Source organism: Embiotoca jacksoni, unplaced genomic scaffold (genome assembly GCF_022577435.1).
Source record: "Embiotoca jacksoni isolate LCO1_2020_lvr unplaced genomic scaffold, fEmbJac1.0.p SCAF_24, whole genome shotgun sequence".
NCBI classification, from domain to species: Eukaryota; Metazoa; Chordata; class Actinopteri; family Embiotocidae; genus Embiotoca; species Embiotoca jacksoni.
The window spans coordinates 6,851,363-6,868,690 of NW_027185375.1; the positions used below are offsets into that span (position 1 = coordinate 6,851,363).

At 41.6% G+C, this 17,328-nt stretch overlaps 2 protein-coding genes and 1 non-coding gene across 3 annotated transcripts; 2 read left to right on the top strand and 1 right to left on the bottom strand.

The window, feature by feature from the left end:
* Positions 1-4,407: 4,407 nt before the first annotated feature.
* Positions 4,408-10,874, top strand: tmem88b (transmembrane protein 88 b). The gene is made up of 3 exons (XM_069159331.1): positions 4,408-4,771; positions 6,949-7,359; positions 9,788-10,874. The coding sequence occupies exons 2-3, from the start codon at positions 6,955-6,957 to the stop codon at positions 10,070-10,072; spliced, it is 690 nt and encodes a 229-aa protein (XP_069015432.1). The 5' UTR covers positions 4,408-4,771; positions 6,949-6,954; the 3' UTR covers positions 10,073-10,874.
* Positions 10,875-11,772: 898 nt separating this feature from the next.
* LOC138204197 (U1 spliceosomal RNA) lies at positions 11,773-11,936 on the bottom strand. The gene has a single exon (XR_011178784.1). It is a non-coding gene; the product is annotated as a U1 spliceosomal RNA (small nuclear RNA).
* Positions 11,937-14,361: 2,425 nt separating this feature from the next.
* On the top strand, positions 14,362-17,084 carry LOC138204097 (calcium-binding protein 2-like). Its single transcript, XM_069159225.1, has 7 exons — positions 14,362-14,426; positions 14,702-14,831; positions 15,593-15,623; positions 16,165-16,308; positions 16,454-16,563; positions 16,755-16,902; positions 17,056-17,084. The coding sequence occupies exons 1-7, from the start codon at positions 14,362-14,364 to the stop codon at positions 17,082-17,084; spliced, it is 657 nt and encodes a 218-aa protein (XP_069015326.1).
* Positions 17,085-17,328: the final 244 nt, after the last annotated feature.

Sequence of the window (17,328 nt, forward strand, 5' to 3'; positions counted from 1 at the left end):
GGTGTTTTAACATGCGAGTTTGGATGTAAATAAACACCAAATTCACACAATAATACAAAGTAAACAATCAGTATTGGTTTTAGGTTGCCTTCTTTTGACTAAAATCTTTTTAAACTGCACTCCAACAAGTCATATCCCTCATGTTGTTGGCACAACTTTGTTATTCTCGTCCTTAGCTTGAGCATGCCATTGTTAGATATGCGTGTGAAAAAAATACAGCGGGAGTTGATAGAAAAGTTTCCATTTGGACATCAGCATTCAGGGTAAACTGAGGAAGGAGATTGTACAAGCAGCAAAACTTCATAGATAGCACATCAGGAAGTAGCAGGGAGCAGTAACAAAAGTGCCCAGACTTCAGTTTCCTCACTGATAATTCAATAGGAGTCACACTTTTAAACCTAACACAAATAAAGCAGAGCACTAATGTCTGCTTTTCAGTAACCATCGACTTTACTTTCATGGTCACGTTTTTATTTCGTCCAAGATTCTGTCATGACACAAATACAACACACAACCTCCTCTTGTTTCCAAATACTATGTGTGACTGGTATGAATGTGTTTGTATGTCATGAATGCGGCAACTTATGATCAAGTGCAGAAATGTCGGAGACAACAGATGCCCTGCGCAATATATACAACACACAATACTACCGTTTCTCTATGATTGTAAAAAAAAAAGAAAAGGGAAGAATATCATTGTAACAGACAGGTCCAATGAGATTGTACCTGTCTAATATACAGTGAGGTACAGTCTGCCTGAAAGTTGATATGGAAAGGTACGTTTCACATGTTTTAAGGCACCCTAAACCTCGGGACACCGTACCGTTTCAGAACTTTAAGAAAGCATATCCTTTGTGCTAAAATTGTAAGTAAAAACGCGGTACTTAAAAAAACGATTTCTGTAGCTCTTACGTAATATATAAATATAGCCAGTCAGGTTTGTTTTTTTCATGCACAAGCTGAGGTTATGTAGTGTGAAGGCGAAGGAGATTTTCGTCTGAGGTTATTTAAGTGAAAAAAAAAAAAAACAGCCCATACAAATACAGTTTTCATAAATGGCTTCATGGACACAATTTGAAGCTTTAATTTTTCCACTTATAATTTTGTAAATGTTTTTCAAATTAGAGAAAATAGAGATGAGCCTAGTCTTTAAAAAAAAAAATAAAAAATAGGAAAACAACAGAAAACTGCACACGTAGCCCTCCTCCAGAGCATCAGAAAGTATTTTCTCAAGCCTGCCTTAACCATACGAAACCCCTCAGTGTTCCCATGCAGGATGACAGAGTCTTGGCAGGTAACCACGTGCTTCAGGTCAAGTTAGAGGCCACGGGGCCATCTGAGGGACAGACCGGAGGAAATCCTGCTTCAAAACACACAGGAAGAGCACCTCCGTCCTTCTGTCTGTCCACCCGGCTGCAGTCAGGTGATGATAAGAGGCGACGCTCTTCTCTCCACAAAGACAAAATACGTCAGCTATCCAATCACCACCAAGTGGTGTAATCATGATGGTCAAAACTTTGAAGTTTGTTTATGCTGCTCTTGTTGACCATGAGAGCAAAGATTGTGTAGTGACCATTTCATCTGTCATGGCAAGATGCCCGAAAAGGAAAAAAGGGACTGCATGAGATTTGGCCACAGTGTTTACAGCTGTCCCTTTAATGTCCTGAGATTTATTGAGTAACGGTGGACAGTGTTGAGACCATCCGGGGGCTGGAAGTAAATAAACACTGCAAACTCAAAGCAGAGGAAAAAGGGTGGAAAATCAGGATCAGACGAGACTAATTATTTAGCTCATGTGCTGATGTTTTATCGTTGAACTGATTACTGCCTGCATCAATCTCTGGGGATCTTGTCTTTCTTACTTCACTGCCCATTTTTGTAGTCCTGTATTTCAGAGGATCTCCCGATAGCGCACGTCCATTTTCTCTCATTCATTATAAACAGTGTAGACGAACGTCTCTAGCTTGGCTTTACAAAATCACATCTCTTCCTCGTGACTACTTCAAAGCCGTCTGCCAGTCATCTTATAAAACCTAAGGTTTAAAGTTAGCTTCATTGAATCATCATGTTAACAAATGTGAAAAGCTCCTTTGTTACTGCCACCAATCACTTAAATCTTGTTGTTCAGTCTTTATTACCTAGATAATCTGAACCCAATAGCAGATCGCTTTACTAGAACAATACTGGATGTTGGTTATTTGTGCTTCAAAGCTTAAAGCTTCGGTTTGTCTAGCATTGACAACAGGATGTTTTTAGAGCAGCGAGGTAATGTAGCATTTGGAGACCATGTCCTTCAAGAGCAGGAAGCAGGCCAAAACACTGTTTCTTCTTCTTAAATTGTCATTATTCAAAATCTTTTCAGTTGAACATACTTAACAGCTTATTTATAACTCATGTCTCCAGAGCCCTCTAAAGGTGACAGTGAAGGTTTTCTCTGTTACTTTCTCTCACAATAACTTTTGCATCTCCTCTGAGCCATAGAGAGGCCGAGCTGTATGATCATGTACTAGACTGCTGTAGCGAGAGTCAGTGCATCCTCAGCTAAGGCTGCTCAGGAGCAGGTCTGCATTATTGCATTTAGTAAGATAAGGTGGTTGTATTCACGTCTGTGCTTTGGTTGTTAAAATTCTTAACACGTAGCGATGTCCTAAGCCGACCTCTAAGATCGGTATCGGGGTCGATCGAAGGCCTTTTTTTAAAATGTATTGTATCGGCTGCACTGAGCTATATTTATCCCTAATCCTTTGTTTTGCGTCAACTGTCGCAGTGGTGTCATAAATGGAAGATCTGCCTTTTTTAATCGTTTATTAAATTGCTGATGAGAATTTTTTTTTATTCATGTTTATAAGTCTATAAACATGAATAAAAAAATATTTATATAGTATTTATACTATGATTTTGTCAAGTCATAAAAAAACCCTATTAAGGACCACAGTGGATAAAAGTCTTGTCATCTTTGATATTTTACATATATTAGCGGCCAAAGGCTCTTTCTCTCACTGAATCTCTACAACATGCAACAGGAAGAGGGTGGTGTTCTGGAGAGCAAGGCTACTTTTTATGCATGTCGTGCAATGCAAGAGTCTGGAGGAGACTACAGTACAACATACGTCTGCGTGGGATAAGGCACTAACTCACACCCATAAAAAGCAAGGAACGCCATCATATCATACCAGGAAAGCACATCAACGTTTAGTTTGTAATACAGACAATCTCACATCCAGGGCTGTTTTTAGGTAAAGGACACCATGGTGGTTAGCCTAAGTGCCACCAGCTGGAGGGCCACCAAAGAAGAGGAAGAAATATTTTGTCATTATTACTTACCTACTTGTCATATACATATGATGCACTCCTTACACAGTTCAAAAAACACTGCTAATACTGCACTAAACACCTGAAATAGAGGAGACTCCACTGACTCTCATCGTCATATAACCTGCTGCCATCTGCTCACAGCGCTGTGTAAGAAACTAATGTGTAACCAGGTTACCTGGATTGCATACAGACATTACAATATAATCATATATATATATATATATATACACCCGGAAGCAACGTCCACCTTTATATACAGTCAATGATTCCACCACAGTCTTAAAACACGCTCCTCAGTGAAGGAGAAATAATCATTTCACAGATATAATGAAGAGCATCCGCAGCTATCTGCACATAAAGCAGTAGAAGTCTGACAAATATGCACTGGCTGCTGTTAACTCGTGAGTTTAAGCTTTTTAGTTTTGTCAGTCCAACTTTAATATTCTTCCTTACCCAGCTGAACTGAACAACTCTAACCCAATTCATTTTTTTGAAGAGTGCTAAAGTAGTTAATCCTCCACTTGGTCAACATTTACACTGAAGCAGCACTTTGGGACTCATAACTGTTAAACAAGCAAACATTAAAAAAAGACATGTTGAATAATGTGTTCAGCACCATGTACCTCCTCTCTGCTACTCTCAAGACACACCCAGTCTGTCTCTGCTGCCCTTCCCCCTCGTTTTCTGCTCTCCTGAACCTCAACTTATCAGCCAAGCCGCCTCACTCTGACCCCCAGACACGCCGACACCCAGCCCCCAATGCAACAGGCAGAGGGTAAAGGGGGTGTAGCATGTCCTGGATATGAGAGGTGGAATGTGTGTGCCGAGAGGAGTCGTGGTAGGAAGGCAGGGGGGGCTGATAAGTCTGGTGGGTGGAGAGAAAGTGGGATGGATGCGGGGAGCGCAGGAGGAGGGAAGAGACAGCAGCAGCACTGTGGTCTCAATCAGATGGGGGGTGGGGGGCGGGGGGGGGTGGGGGCGAGGAGGAGGAGGAGGAGGAGGAGGAGGAGGAGGGCAGACACAAGTTTGACATGCTTAAGACAAAGACCACCGCAACTGTGAGTTGAATTATTTTCAGCAGCCGCAGAAGGAGTACCTCTGCACTACTAACTTATCCACATCAACAGCAGATTTCATTTAAAAGTTAAACAGAGGATCCGGGACTTTATCAGCTCTACTGGCAACGCTGGATATTAAAGAGAAGCGGCAGCAAAACATACCACCACTAAACAGATAAGGCTTCAGGAGGGAACCCCCCCCCAAAAAAACTTAAAGAGTTCAACTTCACACTAGAAAAAAGGTGGAGAGGAACAGCTGAAGGAATAAAAGAAAGACTAAAAGGGCTTTGTTGAGGTGTGCAGAGTACATACTGGAGGACTAACTGGTCTGAAGTGAGCGAAGCATCAACAATCTGGAGGAGGAACAGCAAGAGGTCCACCGGGCCCCACAGCACTGTGTGAGTACAAGAGCAGCTGCATCATTCAAACATTTACATCATTTTATCACTATTCAACGGCTGAGGCATCTTCATACATTTAATTTAAAAAAAAGACAAGGAGTTAAAAAAAAGCTGATTCGTGATTATTCACTGATGTTCAGCAAAAAGCAACAAGTTTAAAAGGTTTGAGAAGCAGAATTATTGCAGCTGCTTTGTTCCAGACAATAGAATAATAGAAAGAAAGAACAATAGAAAAACCTCCCTGAAGCATTGAAGCATGCTAACACTAGATTAACCTCTACATGATGACACACACACACACACACACACACACACACACACACACACACACACACACACACACACACACACACACACACACACACGCTATGATGAAAAAGTTTAAAATCAATCCAGAAAATGTAGAAGACAGACTAACATGCCACCATGTGGCAGCTTCATTACCATCACAGTACAATATTGCATCACTCATAAACAGTAATTATAGCACGGCTTGTTATTCCAAGAAATGTTATTCTGACAGCAATAGGAAGAGTGAGTAAAATGGGTGGAGCACCTAATGTATTTTCAGTAAGCGGCACAATGAGTCATCCCACACACATGTGTGCATACAAACTTCCCTGCCAGTCCTTCCTGTGTGACCTTACAACAACACTTCGGACAACAATGGACACGCAGACGTGGCAAATAAACAACACAAATAAACAACAGTGAAAGCATCCAGGACGGCATCAGGACTCTTCTGACAGATCCACCGTCACTGATGATGTGTGGCGAGTGTGAAGGAGAAGCCCAACTTACTTCCATCTTATTTCAACTTTAGGGGCACATTCATTTCAACCTCGATACTATTTCATTATTACACATCACCACCAGTACAATGGTCCTCTTTTCCACAGGACAGATTGTGTGTGTCAGAGCATCCTGCTTGCAGTACACTTTACGACAAGTTTATTCACACAGGATGCAGTATGGCACCACAGCATTGATTAAATTACTCAGATTTCACATCCCTGCAGAATAAGTCTATTATTCATCAATGAGCCCTTTGTTTTCAATTTGAAGACATTTGACTTCAAAGATTGCATGTATGAAATCACCAATTATCGTCTGACATGTTGGCTAAAAGAAACGAGTGACAGGTTGACTCGGTCCTCCCTGCTGGGATTTTCCCAGCTCCGTTACTCTGATGTGTCTCGTCTGGTGAGGTATCATCGTCTCCTGACCTCAGAGAAGTGAGAGACCAGACACAGCTGTGCACCACATAAAACCTGTCCCAATACCAAGGGGCTTGGGTCAAAGCAAACCTTACATGGAGGAATTTAAAAAATATTATGACAGACTTTCTGTTGAATTAATCCAACAATGAAAAATGTATTTTGAAGAAAATAAAAACTATAATCATTCAAAAGGATGGTTTAACTGCCAGTGTTGTGCCACACTGAATCAATGAATGTGTTGATATATGGTCATATATCAACACATTCATTAGGCCATTACTTGTTGTTCTTGCTGATTTAAGAATTCATGTTTCCATGAAATACTACACATTACGACGATGCTGTTTTTTCCCCGTTAATAACAAAAGAGAAAAAGCAAACAATATATAGGTGATTTTTAGGTTTTTTATTTCCCTTATTAGCAGAAAATAAAAAGGATTTTAGTATCCCCTACATTGAGGTTGTTGTTGTTTTTTTAGATGTGGTCTGCAGGACATTTTCCAGTTCATAAAACGTCCAATATGTGAACCAAAGATAACTGGCTTCATGCATCATACTCTACTCGTGCTCTGATTTAACACTGCTGGGAGGAGTTGTTGCGTCTGAACCTGGTTCTCTGGTAGTTACTTAATAAACAGGCACAACAACAACAACACATAAACACAAACACATGCAGACAAAACCCGCTGTTACAGACTTTGATGTCAGTTAGCCTTCATCTCTCTATTACGCAAAGTACATAAAGCAATTATGTGCCTCTTTCCTTTTGGCCAATCAGCTCGCTGATAATCATCACCTCGCCGACGGCATCAAACGAGGCCAGCTTCCTGACAGATAAAAACCTCTGACCTCTGAGTGAACCTGAAGACTCTGAGGCTTTTAACGTGCTAAAACGGCTCGTCTCAGAACATTTGCAATAATTGATTGACGATTCATGAATTTTTCTGCACACAGTTCACTATGAGTATGGCTGGTACTCTAGAGAAGGGGGCTCACCATCAAGCCTTGGACCTGTCTGAGGAACTTTCCCCTCATCACCACCACCACCACCACCACATCAACCAACACCCACACCTCCACCACTCCAACTCTCTGGCCTCCACCACCGCCATGGGCGGAGGCAGAGAAACACCGTGCCGCGTGGTCGTACCTCCACCGTATTCTGCGGCCGAGAGCGGAGGCGGGGGAAGCGAAGCCCCTCTGGAGCTGCGGGGGTCACTGGACTGCTGGGCGTGCTCGGTGCTGGTGACGGCTCAGAACCTGGTGATCGCTGCGATCAACGCCTGCCTCGCCGGACTGGTGTTTGGGACCATCCTCACGCCGGCCATCGTCATGGTTGTGTTCGGCTTCCTCTGTCATTCTACGGTAAGGAAGAGAAAGATGGAGGAGAGGGCGGAAAACCGCTGAACGTAAACAGACAAAAATCTTGTGCAAACATCTGCACATCGTTCTGGTGCTGTTGCAACCGGGCACAAATGAACCCCAGTTAGTACTTCTGACATACACGTTATTCACCCATTGACATAAGATCGAATGTTTGCACTGAGAAAATGTAATAATTGAATTAGTAGTCAGTGTAATACTGCGTATCAAAGCATCCAACGCACATTTGAAATCAGCGCAGTGTTCTTTGGTTTGAGAGTGAAAATGCGTTGCATGTTAGTCAGGGATAAATGTTGACTAACATTTTCTACAATTAAAAAGATGAGTGCAACAGGGAGATTGGCTGCGTCCATCTTTTCACAAGACTTCTAACAGTCTTAATCTCCTAACTTTGATTCCGAAGTTTGAACCAGCGGTGCTCGGGGCTTAGGGTGGAGTTTGGCTCCATCTCTGATGAGAGGTTTCATAATCAGATGCGTCTGAAGTTCTCAGATGTTGAGGAGATGTGTAACTTGCAGAGGGCAAAGGGGTCAGGAGTCTCGGCAAAGCATTCAAGCACAAAACTTTATAATCACCGCTTGGTGGCCAGTTGGGACTGAACTACACCAGAGAATGGATGATATTTAAAAATACACCCGTTTGATGAAACCAAGAAGTGAACCGAAACAAAGCAAATGCAGCTGAAACAAAACAGCCGACTTGACCCGTTAGTCGGAAAGCATCCCGGACTAAACCAAAGAGTCGTCATGGTTCAGAGACTTTAATACATACCGATGGCATTTCAGTGGCCGACCGGCTCCTTAATGACCAGAGAGAGCAGGATTGTCTCTGTTCTCATGTTCTCCCACAATCAGACCTCATGTGACAGCAGCTTAGAGGGGGATTAACCAGGCTCCGGGAGGATGAAGAAAGAGGGAGGAATCAAAAGAAATAAAAAAATTTAAAAAAAAGGGGGGGCCCGGTGGACAAAAACAGAGAGAAAGTCGGTGTGAGTATTCAGGCTTTTCAAGCTGAACAGACAAGTGTACTTCCAAGATATTTGACAATAGTCATCCAGAAACACACCCGACACAATAGTTTTTCTTTCAACTGTTTTTCTCTTTTTTTTCTTTCTTTGCAGCAGTATATATGTATATACATGTTTTATAAACAATTAAACGAAATAAAATGAAAGAAAACAGAAAAAAAAAGAAAGTGTTTTTAAGTCTAATTAATGAAGTGTTAATAGAATAGAACAAAGGTACATTTTAAAAAAGGATTGCAAATAAGAATAATAAAAAACAAAAAGAGGGCAAACTAAGGATCAGAGGTTCGGAGGGGGGGGAGTTGTGCACATGTGTGTGTGTGTGTGTGTGTGTGTGTGTGTGTGTGTGTGTGTGTGTGTGTGTGTGCGTGCGTGTGTGTGCGTGTGCGCGCGCGCACATGAAGTTGGGAAGACAGCGATACAGGTATAATTCGGACCACTTCATTTTGTTGTTATAATAGAGAAATAAACAATAACATTCCTGTCTCGGTACAACCGACCTGGCTCAGATCTGAAGCCCTCACCGTGTTAAAACAAACATGGACATGAGCCTTATCGAGTACAACTCCTACCCAACATATACATACAGCTATACTTATACACGCACACACTGCAGTTCAAACCATCTTCCTCCCTCTCTTCCTCCCTCCTCTTCGTTGAACCATACTATAAGCTTTTTCAGACTGGCACAAAGATACATACTCAGCGTTTTCCATGTCAGTGTGCCTTTACTGTGATAAACAGTCTGGGAGAAAACCTTTTTACTCTTTGCACCTCAAACATTCACTTCATCCTCGGTGGGGCAGATAAGGATGATTCAGACCTGCTGTCTCTCCACTCCTCTCCCACATTCAGATCCTGATCTTTCACCTCCTCTCCCACCCCCCCCCCCACCCCCACCCCCCTTGTTGTAACTCAGCAACAAGTGCACATGTTGTGACACGTAGCACGTACATCTTTAAAGCGAGCTGAAATAAACAATGATAGCTCACAGTAGTTGCTGCAAAGTTAATTTTAGTGAATTCATTTCTGACCAAATGCATTTTTTTATAACCTCTGATTGAGCGCATACGCGTGTCCGTCCTCACCTCGTACACACATACCACACCGAGTACGTCATCTCCTGTTCTTATCTGTTCGTTCCTGCACTTGAAGAACTTTCTTGAAGTGCAGGAACGAACAGTTGGATGATGTCCGTGGCCAACAGATCGGACTCTGCGCAACCGTGTGAGAGCAGAGATCTCCTGATAATGTGTTACACCGAGCAAAGCTGAACCACAAATAAAGGTTTAATTCTTCTTCTTTTTTTTTAAAAAAAGCGTTGATTTGTGTGATACCTCTACAACATCCTGCATCTCCGTCGTCCTGACCCACTCGTGTCTGCAGGTCCGCCCCCACGGGACGACCCCCTACTGCTCTGACCTGCTGACGGACGGAGGCTGCGTGGCCTTGCTGGTGGTGGGCTTCCTCTTGGTCACCCCCCTGCTGGTCCTGGCACTGGCGGCATACTGCCGCCTGGCCCGACACCTCCAGCTGGGCCTGTGCTTCATCCCGTACAGCCGGGCCGTGTACAAGAACCTGCCGGCCACCCAGCACCGCGGCCTGGGCACCGGCTGCTGCGGTGGTCGAGAGGGAGCCGATGGCAGCGGGAAGGGAAAGGTCTGGGTGTGATGCGAGGGTGGGATGGATGGGGAATAGAGGAAGAAGGGGTGAGGAAGATCGTTAACATTAAATATGTAAAGGGAAGCGAACAAGAGGACGGGGTTGTTGTATAAAAAAAGATGTTTAAAAAAAAAAGAAAAAAAAAAGGCAGGGGATGTACGAAGGAGAAACTATATGTGTACCTGAGGATGGAGGAAGTTGTATATGGAAATTACTACAACCAGCAGAACATCCTGGAAGGCAAGTTACATTGCTGATGACTAATAAATTACTATCGTGCCTTTCTGTCAGAGCAACAATAAGGATTGTGGAGCAAAAAAAAAAAAAAAAATGACATGGTGTACACAGGACTTTGTTTGTTGGTATTATTCCACAGGACACTTTGGCTATTTTAACTATCTCATAACTTTCCAGTTCCAGAGCAGAACATTTTGTACAAACACAGCGATTATTAAAATACATATCCAGGTCCGATTTAAATTGTGTCATTCAAGTCAATAAATTGCAGCAATTAAGCAGTTAATCAGCGATTACGTAACATAGCCAAAGGTGGCTCATAAAGTCTGACTGCTGGAAATTAAAAACAAAAAAAACAATTGAAATTCAACGCCCTGAAGTTGTCATAAAAAAAACCCATTGAGGTGAACCTGCATACAACCTTAACTTTCCTGAATGAATCACAGGAAAAGGAAATCTGAAAATAGCACATTTCACAAAGGGTGTATTGACACTAAACATAAACGTATCTGATCACCTTTGTTATTATGAAAAACATTTACTTGATTTGCTGTTGCAAACTGTGACTGCAATCTCTGCCATTATTTACTTTTCATAAATAAAGGTTTCGGATTTTATTGGAGTTGTCTGTCCTGTTTTAACATTGGGTGGGAAAGGCTGAGTCTACTACTACTGCTAATAATAATAATAATAATAATATTACATCCCCTGTTTAAAAGCAAACAGGATGTTCATGAACACTTCTAAATGCCACCAAAGCTACACAACCTTTCTGCGGAAATGGTCACTATTGCTGCAGTGATCCTTGAAAGGTCAGACCAGAACTATAATTAATCTGATGAAAATTGTTATTTTTGTTTTATTATTTTGGGGAGGAATTTTTTTTTTTTGCCTTTGACAGAGACAGTGGAAAACTTTATACTTGTAAGTAGGAAAGGTCCTGAGACCTCCTGCTCACTACATACGATCCCATGTGGTATTACGGGCCCTCACCACTCAGCTATCTTGTCACACATCGTTTATTTTATAAATACATTTTAGGTAAAGCCACGTGTTGTGACTGAGCAAACAAAACCTCAACTGTACACCAGACAATGTGTAGTATTGTCTCCCCCAACCGGTGAAAGAGTGGAACTACCATACCAAACTGTTCTCATAAAAAAAAAATGCATCATAACTACAAAGAAACGTATCAAGCGTTATTTTAAAGTAAGTTGTTTCAACCCTTTGCGGCTTGTGATTTCTATCCTACATGAGAATTATCTTTGGGACTCAGTCTGAAGTTATCTTGTTAATGGGAGATGCAAGTAGTTGCAGAAAACCCAGAATAAATGACCTCCACCCCAACCAAACCCATTAATGTACTGAATACACATAATCTGATTAACAACTTTAATGCAACTCCTTTATTCAGTTAATTTACTCACTTTATGGCGGTTTTTATAGTAGAGTTTGATTTTCACATTATATATCAGGGGAGAGCGCGAACGCAGTCCCCCACTACCAGAAATTATGCAGTCGAGATTCCCACATTTGGGGAATTCGCAGGGGTCAGCACAGCCGGAGTGCAATGGTCGAGCCTCGCCCTGGGTGAACCACCTTCATGATCATGGTATCTCCCCTGCCAGGTAAGTATGAGTTGGACGCGGCCGACCGCAGGAGGTGATTCAGCCACATACAAATCAAACTGACGGTGTTGACGGAAACGCGCGCCAACGCCGTTTTGAAGACGAACGCAAATCGCCACACGATGTTAACATCGACCCGTCGGATAAATAACGTCACACTCACCGCAGAAGACGTTTAATTCAAGCGTTTTAAATAGTCGGTATTTCCCATCATGCTTTGCTACACTGCGTAGGCGTGGCGTAGTAGGCTCGGAAAGGGTTTGTTGTCGGTTTTTGCAAATCAAAAAAATCAAAACATTTGCGCTCAATGAACAACGTGGTTTGTTCTGCAGATCTCTCCCCCCCCCACCCCCCGCCGTGACTGGTAATACTCGTCAAAATGCAATTCACAGTGAAGACTTAACTCTCGGATAACGTATGTTTCTGCAGCCTCACTGAGACGAGCAGAATGAGATCAGAATGAAGCGCCATGAGTAAAGCAGTAAAGCAACTGAAATGAACGCCCATAGTCCTAAAACACGTCCTAGTGTCAGTCACGTTTAAAGTTATTTAAGCCCTTTTGGACAAAAAGCGACGAAATACGGTGAAGATTCCGTTCTTGCTGACAATACAGCTGTATTATGAGCTCTGGCGCCATCTGGCGGATAAGCAGGCAAACTACATCACAATATGGCATTTTTGTGTGGGAGTGGGGACAACAGGCCTGCTGCAAGACTCGCGTGCAAACACAACGGACATTTAAGTACGAAAACATTTACACAATATATTGCTTCTGGTACTTAGGTCCACAAAATATAGGGCAATTTGTAAAAACAACAACAACAAGACAAAAACAAAACTCGTAGCCAGCTGCCTTGAATGTTCTAATATTTGCAAAAGTGGGTGCCACATATATTCTGTGAAAATGTCAGGTATTCACGTAGTTCTAACATCTACAGGGGCCAATTAAACAGCCGAAAAGATAACAAAATACAAATATTTCCAACACCATTTTATGAAAATCATTGATGTAGTTGACATTAATAAACAACGCGCAAACTTCTTATTTTGGCAAGTCTCTGCCTTCTTTGTAAAAAAGTTTAATTATGAGCTACTGTATGAGGCTAGGAATATGGAGGCCTAAAACTAAGCAGCGAACTGTTGGTTACTTGAGGGGCCACCCCATATTTCTGTCAATTATGACAATTATCCAGAAAGTCACGTCTTCTTCACCTTTAAACTAAACCACACGAACGCGTTTCAAATGAAATTGCAGGACACCTCCTCAAAACACGTTTCCTACGCATGTCCTTCTTTTAGTCATGAAAAGTTGATACATATGAAAGTAAGGTTAATAAAACATATAAGGTATCTAAAGGTATCTTAATTTGACATCAAAGGTTTGTTGTGGTATTGTTCACAGACTGTTGGCATATCAAAACAGAAAATGATTACTGACAACACTAAATGAGATGAGAAAAGGTAACAACCGGCAGTGTGGAGGTTTTTTTAAATTTTATTTATTTTATTTTTTTTAAAACTTGCAGGAAATGGATGGAAAAGTTGCTCTTTGCAATGATTGCTACAAATTTGTAAAGAAAAAAGAGAATATGTGCGTCTCGGCAAATCAGCCAAAAGAGTTGGAAAATATTGTGCATCCCTTTTGTCTCATCCCAGATCATCGTTTGTACATATCTGTATCACAACTCTTTATCAATCAAATTTGTGGGATTCCAATGGGCCCCCCCAAAAAAACAACAACAACAACAACAAAAAACATCTGATTGGTCAGAATCTAATTAACAAACTTTTGGGTTTTACATCCCAGCTGAATGAATATTGTGCATTGGCATGAAATGATTCCCGTGTTTTAATATTGTATGTTTAAATTGTCCAACCTGCCCTTATTCCCACGAGAGTTTGTCCTCACAGCGATTATCTCAAGGCAATCTTGATAAAGAGGTCACCTGTGCAGAAAAAGTAAGACTTTCTCGGTAACGCTGCCATGCTGCCAGGCCAGTGAGATAACGTTATTTAAATCAGAGGCTCCTTGACATTGCAAAAGGACAATTAATGGGGGTTTGTAGCAGGAGGAATCAGCCGTCCTGAAGATCAGGTCAGTCACACTGCTGCTCCACATTTAGCTTTCTAATTGTTGGCTGCATGTTTGCCAAGGAATTACCTGTTAAGCCTCTGTGACGGAGGGACAGGACGGAAAAACAGATCGGACAGGACACTGCGGAGCCATTCACAACACAAGTGGAGCACAAGAGGGACGAGAGGCACCGTGCTGTTCAACTCAGAAAATTAAGGTAAGCAAACAGTAGGGAACTGAGGATACTATGAAGTAGCATATTTACAATATGTGTGTATGGTCACCGACGTGCAGATTTTTGTGGTGGAGTAAAGACTACCAATGGATCTACAGTGTGTGTGTCTCGCTTCATCCACAGCATGTCCAAGGCAGGAGACAGGACCGCCTCTACAACTTCTGTGGAGTCAGCCTCAACAGTAGACGGGTACATCTGATACAAAACAGCCACTGACCTTGTGTACTTTTCTGCTCTTCTGTGATGCAAAACAATCTTTTTAAATACCTGCAGCTCTGTTGTGTGATTTTAGTAACCCGACCCTTACGGAAAACACAGCTGTGCATTTATCTAGTATTTCTTCTCGTACGTTTTTAATGTTTGACATTATTTAATGTACTGTTTTTCACGTTAGAGTCAAGAAAACGTCCTCTATCAGGACGTGTGAAATGTGCCTTACGGTTTGATTTTTCATGTTTTGGCAGAGATGGCGCAACGGTCTCTCCATCAGATTCAGTCTCTGGATCACCAAAGAAATCATCCAAGAAGTCCAAGAAGAGCACAGAGAGTATGAACAAAGTCTACACCTCCGTGCTCAACAGTGTGTTTGGAGCAGTGAGTAGTCGATATTCATTCACTTTTACATGCACTGATACAGATGAAATGGATGTGACCATCCTGTTCTTTGGCGTTATGGTACCTGTGACCTTTGACCCGTAACTGCGCAGGTCTTTTAACAAGATGAAAAAATAAAAAGATGAAATAAACATTGGGATTTTTTTTTTTTTTAACCTTTAAAACAAATTATTTTTCTGTTGTCAACATATTAAATGAAATTTGAAACACAATTCTTAAAAAAAAAATTGCATAAAGTTTTTTTTACTTATAACGTGTTGTAAAAATACAGAATTTCATAAAATGAAAGGTGAAAAGACTTCACAGTGGACAGGTGTTCACTATAAGTTGGAGCACCGTTTCACAGAGGTCACATGTTAAATTGTCAAGAGTCAGGCAGCGGAGGTGCAGGTTTGTTCCTGATCTTCCAGGAGCTGTGGTTTCTAAGCCCGATGTGTCGGCAGTATTAGTGGCTCATTGGTTGAGGCTTAACGTCGCGGTACATCGGGGTAATCCTGATGAAGAGCGCTGCCAAACCAGTCGGGTAATTCAAACTGAAATTAGTTACTTAGTTAGTGGAACTAGATATCTAAACGTGTGTATACCTGAGGATTTATAATTTATCATTCTTGATATTTAAAAACATCCAGTTTTTAAAAAGCTTTGACTTGATGACACAAATTGTTACAAGTTGATGTTGAGGTTTGATGTAAAATTCCACTTTGTGCATTAAATTGCGTGTTTGATTTCTGTCTCTGCAGGAAAGAGAGTTAGCTCAAGCTGAGTTAGATGGTAAGTCTCACCGCCACATCATCTACATCAACATTGCAGTTATTAATGTGTCACTAAATGCACCTCAAATGATGTTAGAGAGCCTGAAATCCTCTGTCATGTTTTCAATCCTTAAATATCGCACAAACAAGAACACAACCATGCGTAATGATTTTGATCCATCAGATCTCCACTCCTTTTCTGCCCGTTTCTTTTTTACATTCATAAACCCACAACCTAAAGTTCACTTATAAAAAGGTTAAAACATTTGTAGTATTCGTGTGTAAAAATAGATCGCTTCTCTAAGCTGTAATAAAGAAAAATGCTCCCAAAGAGTTTGTCACTCTTACCTACCCCTTTAGTAGATGATGTCATAGACTTGAATGGTCAGATTTCTTTCCAAAAATATAGATTGTTAGACTTTCAATGAGCAAATCTGGCTGCTATACATTGAAATATGACATTTAGGATTGTTATCTCAGAGCAGTTGCATAAACTTAAACAGAAGAATCGCCCCAGGAACTGTTGTAATCTCTGTGTGACCCTTCGACCTTTCTCTCAGAGCTGCAAGAGGCCTTTAAGGAGTTTGACTACGACCAAGACGGCTACCTGAACTACAAGGATGTGGCTGAATGCATGAGGACTATGGGATACATGCCCACTGAGATGGAGCTGCTGGAGATAGTACAACAGATCAAGATGAGAAGTTAGTGTGATGCGAGCACTATACATTCAAATAAGAAATGAGACAGTCCCCAAAACTGAACAAAAGACATCTTGACCTATTTGACCGTGGCCTTCGTTTGTTCATGAGATTTGATTGGCTGACTGAGATCCTTTGCTCTCCACAGTGGGCGGGCTGATGGACTTTGAGGACTTCGCTGAACTGATGGGACCGAGGATGATGGGAGAGACGGCAGACATGCTGGGACTGAAGGAACTCCGGTCGGCCTTCCTACAGGTCAGTCAGCTCATAATGATAAAATGAAGGCCGTTATTAAATAAGGAAGTGTCTTGAAGAAATGTTAGGTTTGATCTATCTCCATTATAAATAAAATAAAAAAACCTAATTTTATATTAGTTTGAGAAATTATGGTTGACTCTCAACATCAGAGACACTGTTGTCAACACCACTGTCTCTGTTTGTCAAAGTTTGATCTCGATGGAGACGGAAAGATCAACCAAGATGAGATGAAGGAGGCAATAAAGACCCTGCTGGGGGAGAAGCTGAAGAAAGGAGAGCTGGAGGAGATCCTGAAGGAGCTGGACATTAATGCAGATGGAATCATAGACTTTGAAGGTGGGAAGCAGCAGCTCAGGCATGTTTAGAGCACTAGTGTGTATGTTTCAGAGTTAATCACAATCATGGATCAATATCAAGCATGACTTGACACTACTGACCCTTTGCTCTTCACTCAACCTGCCGCTTTGTTTTCTCTCTCCTCTTATTTAGAGTTTGTAATGATGCTGTCGATCCACTAACTGAAGGAAGAACTAACAACCTGGACTGTGTTGATTCTGGATCCTTCCACAGCTCTGACCACATATTCACATTTTAACTTGTGTTTGTAATGTAGACCACATAATGATGTGTGACTAACTGTGTAACGTGTACATAAGACTGAAATGTTTTGCTATTTTAATAAAGAAATTAAAACCAGTTGTGCCCGTCACCGAGACAACGTGAGGACAAGATGCAGAGAAAGAAGTAATTAAATGGACTGAT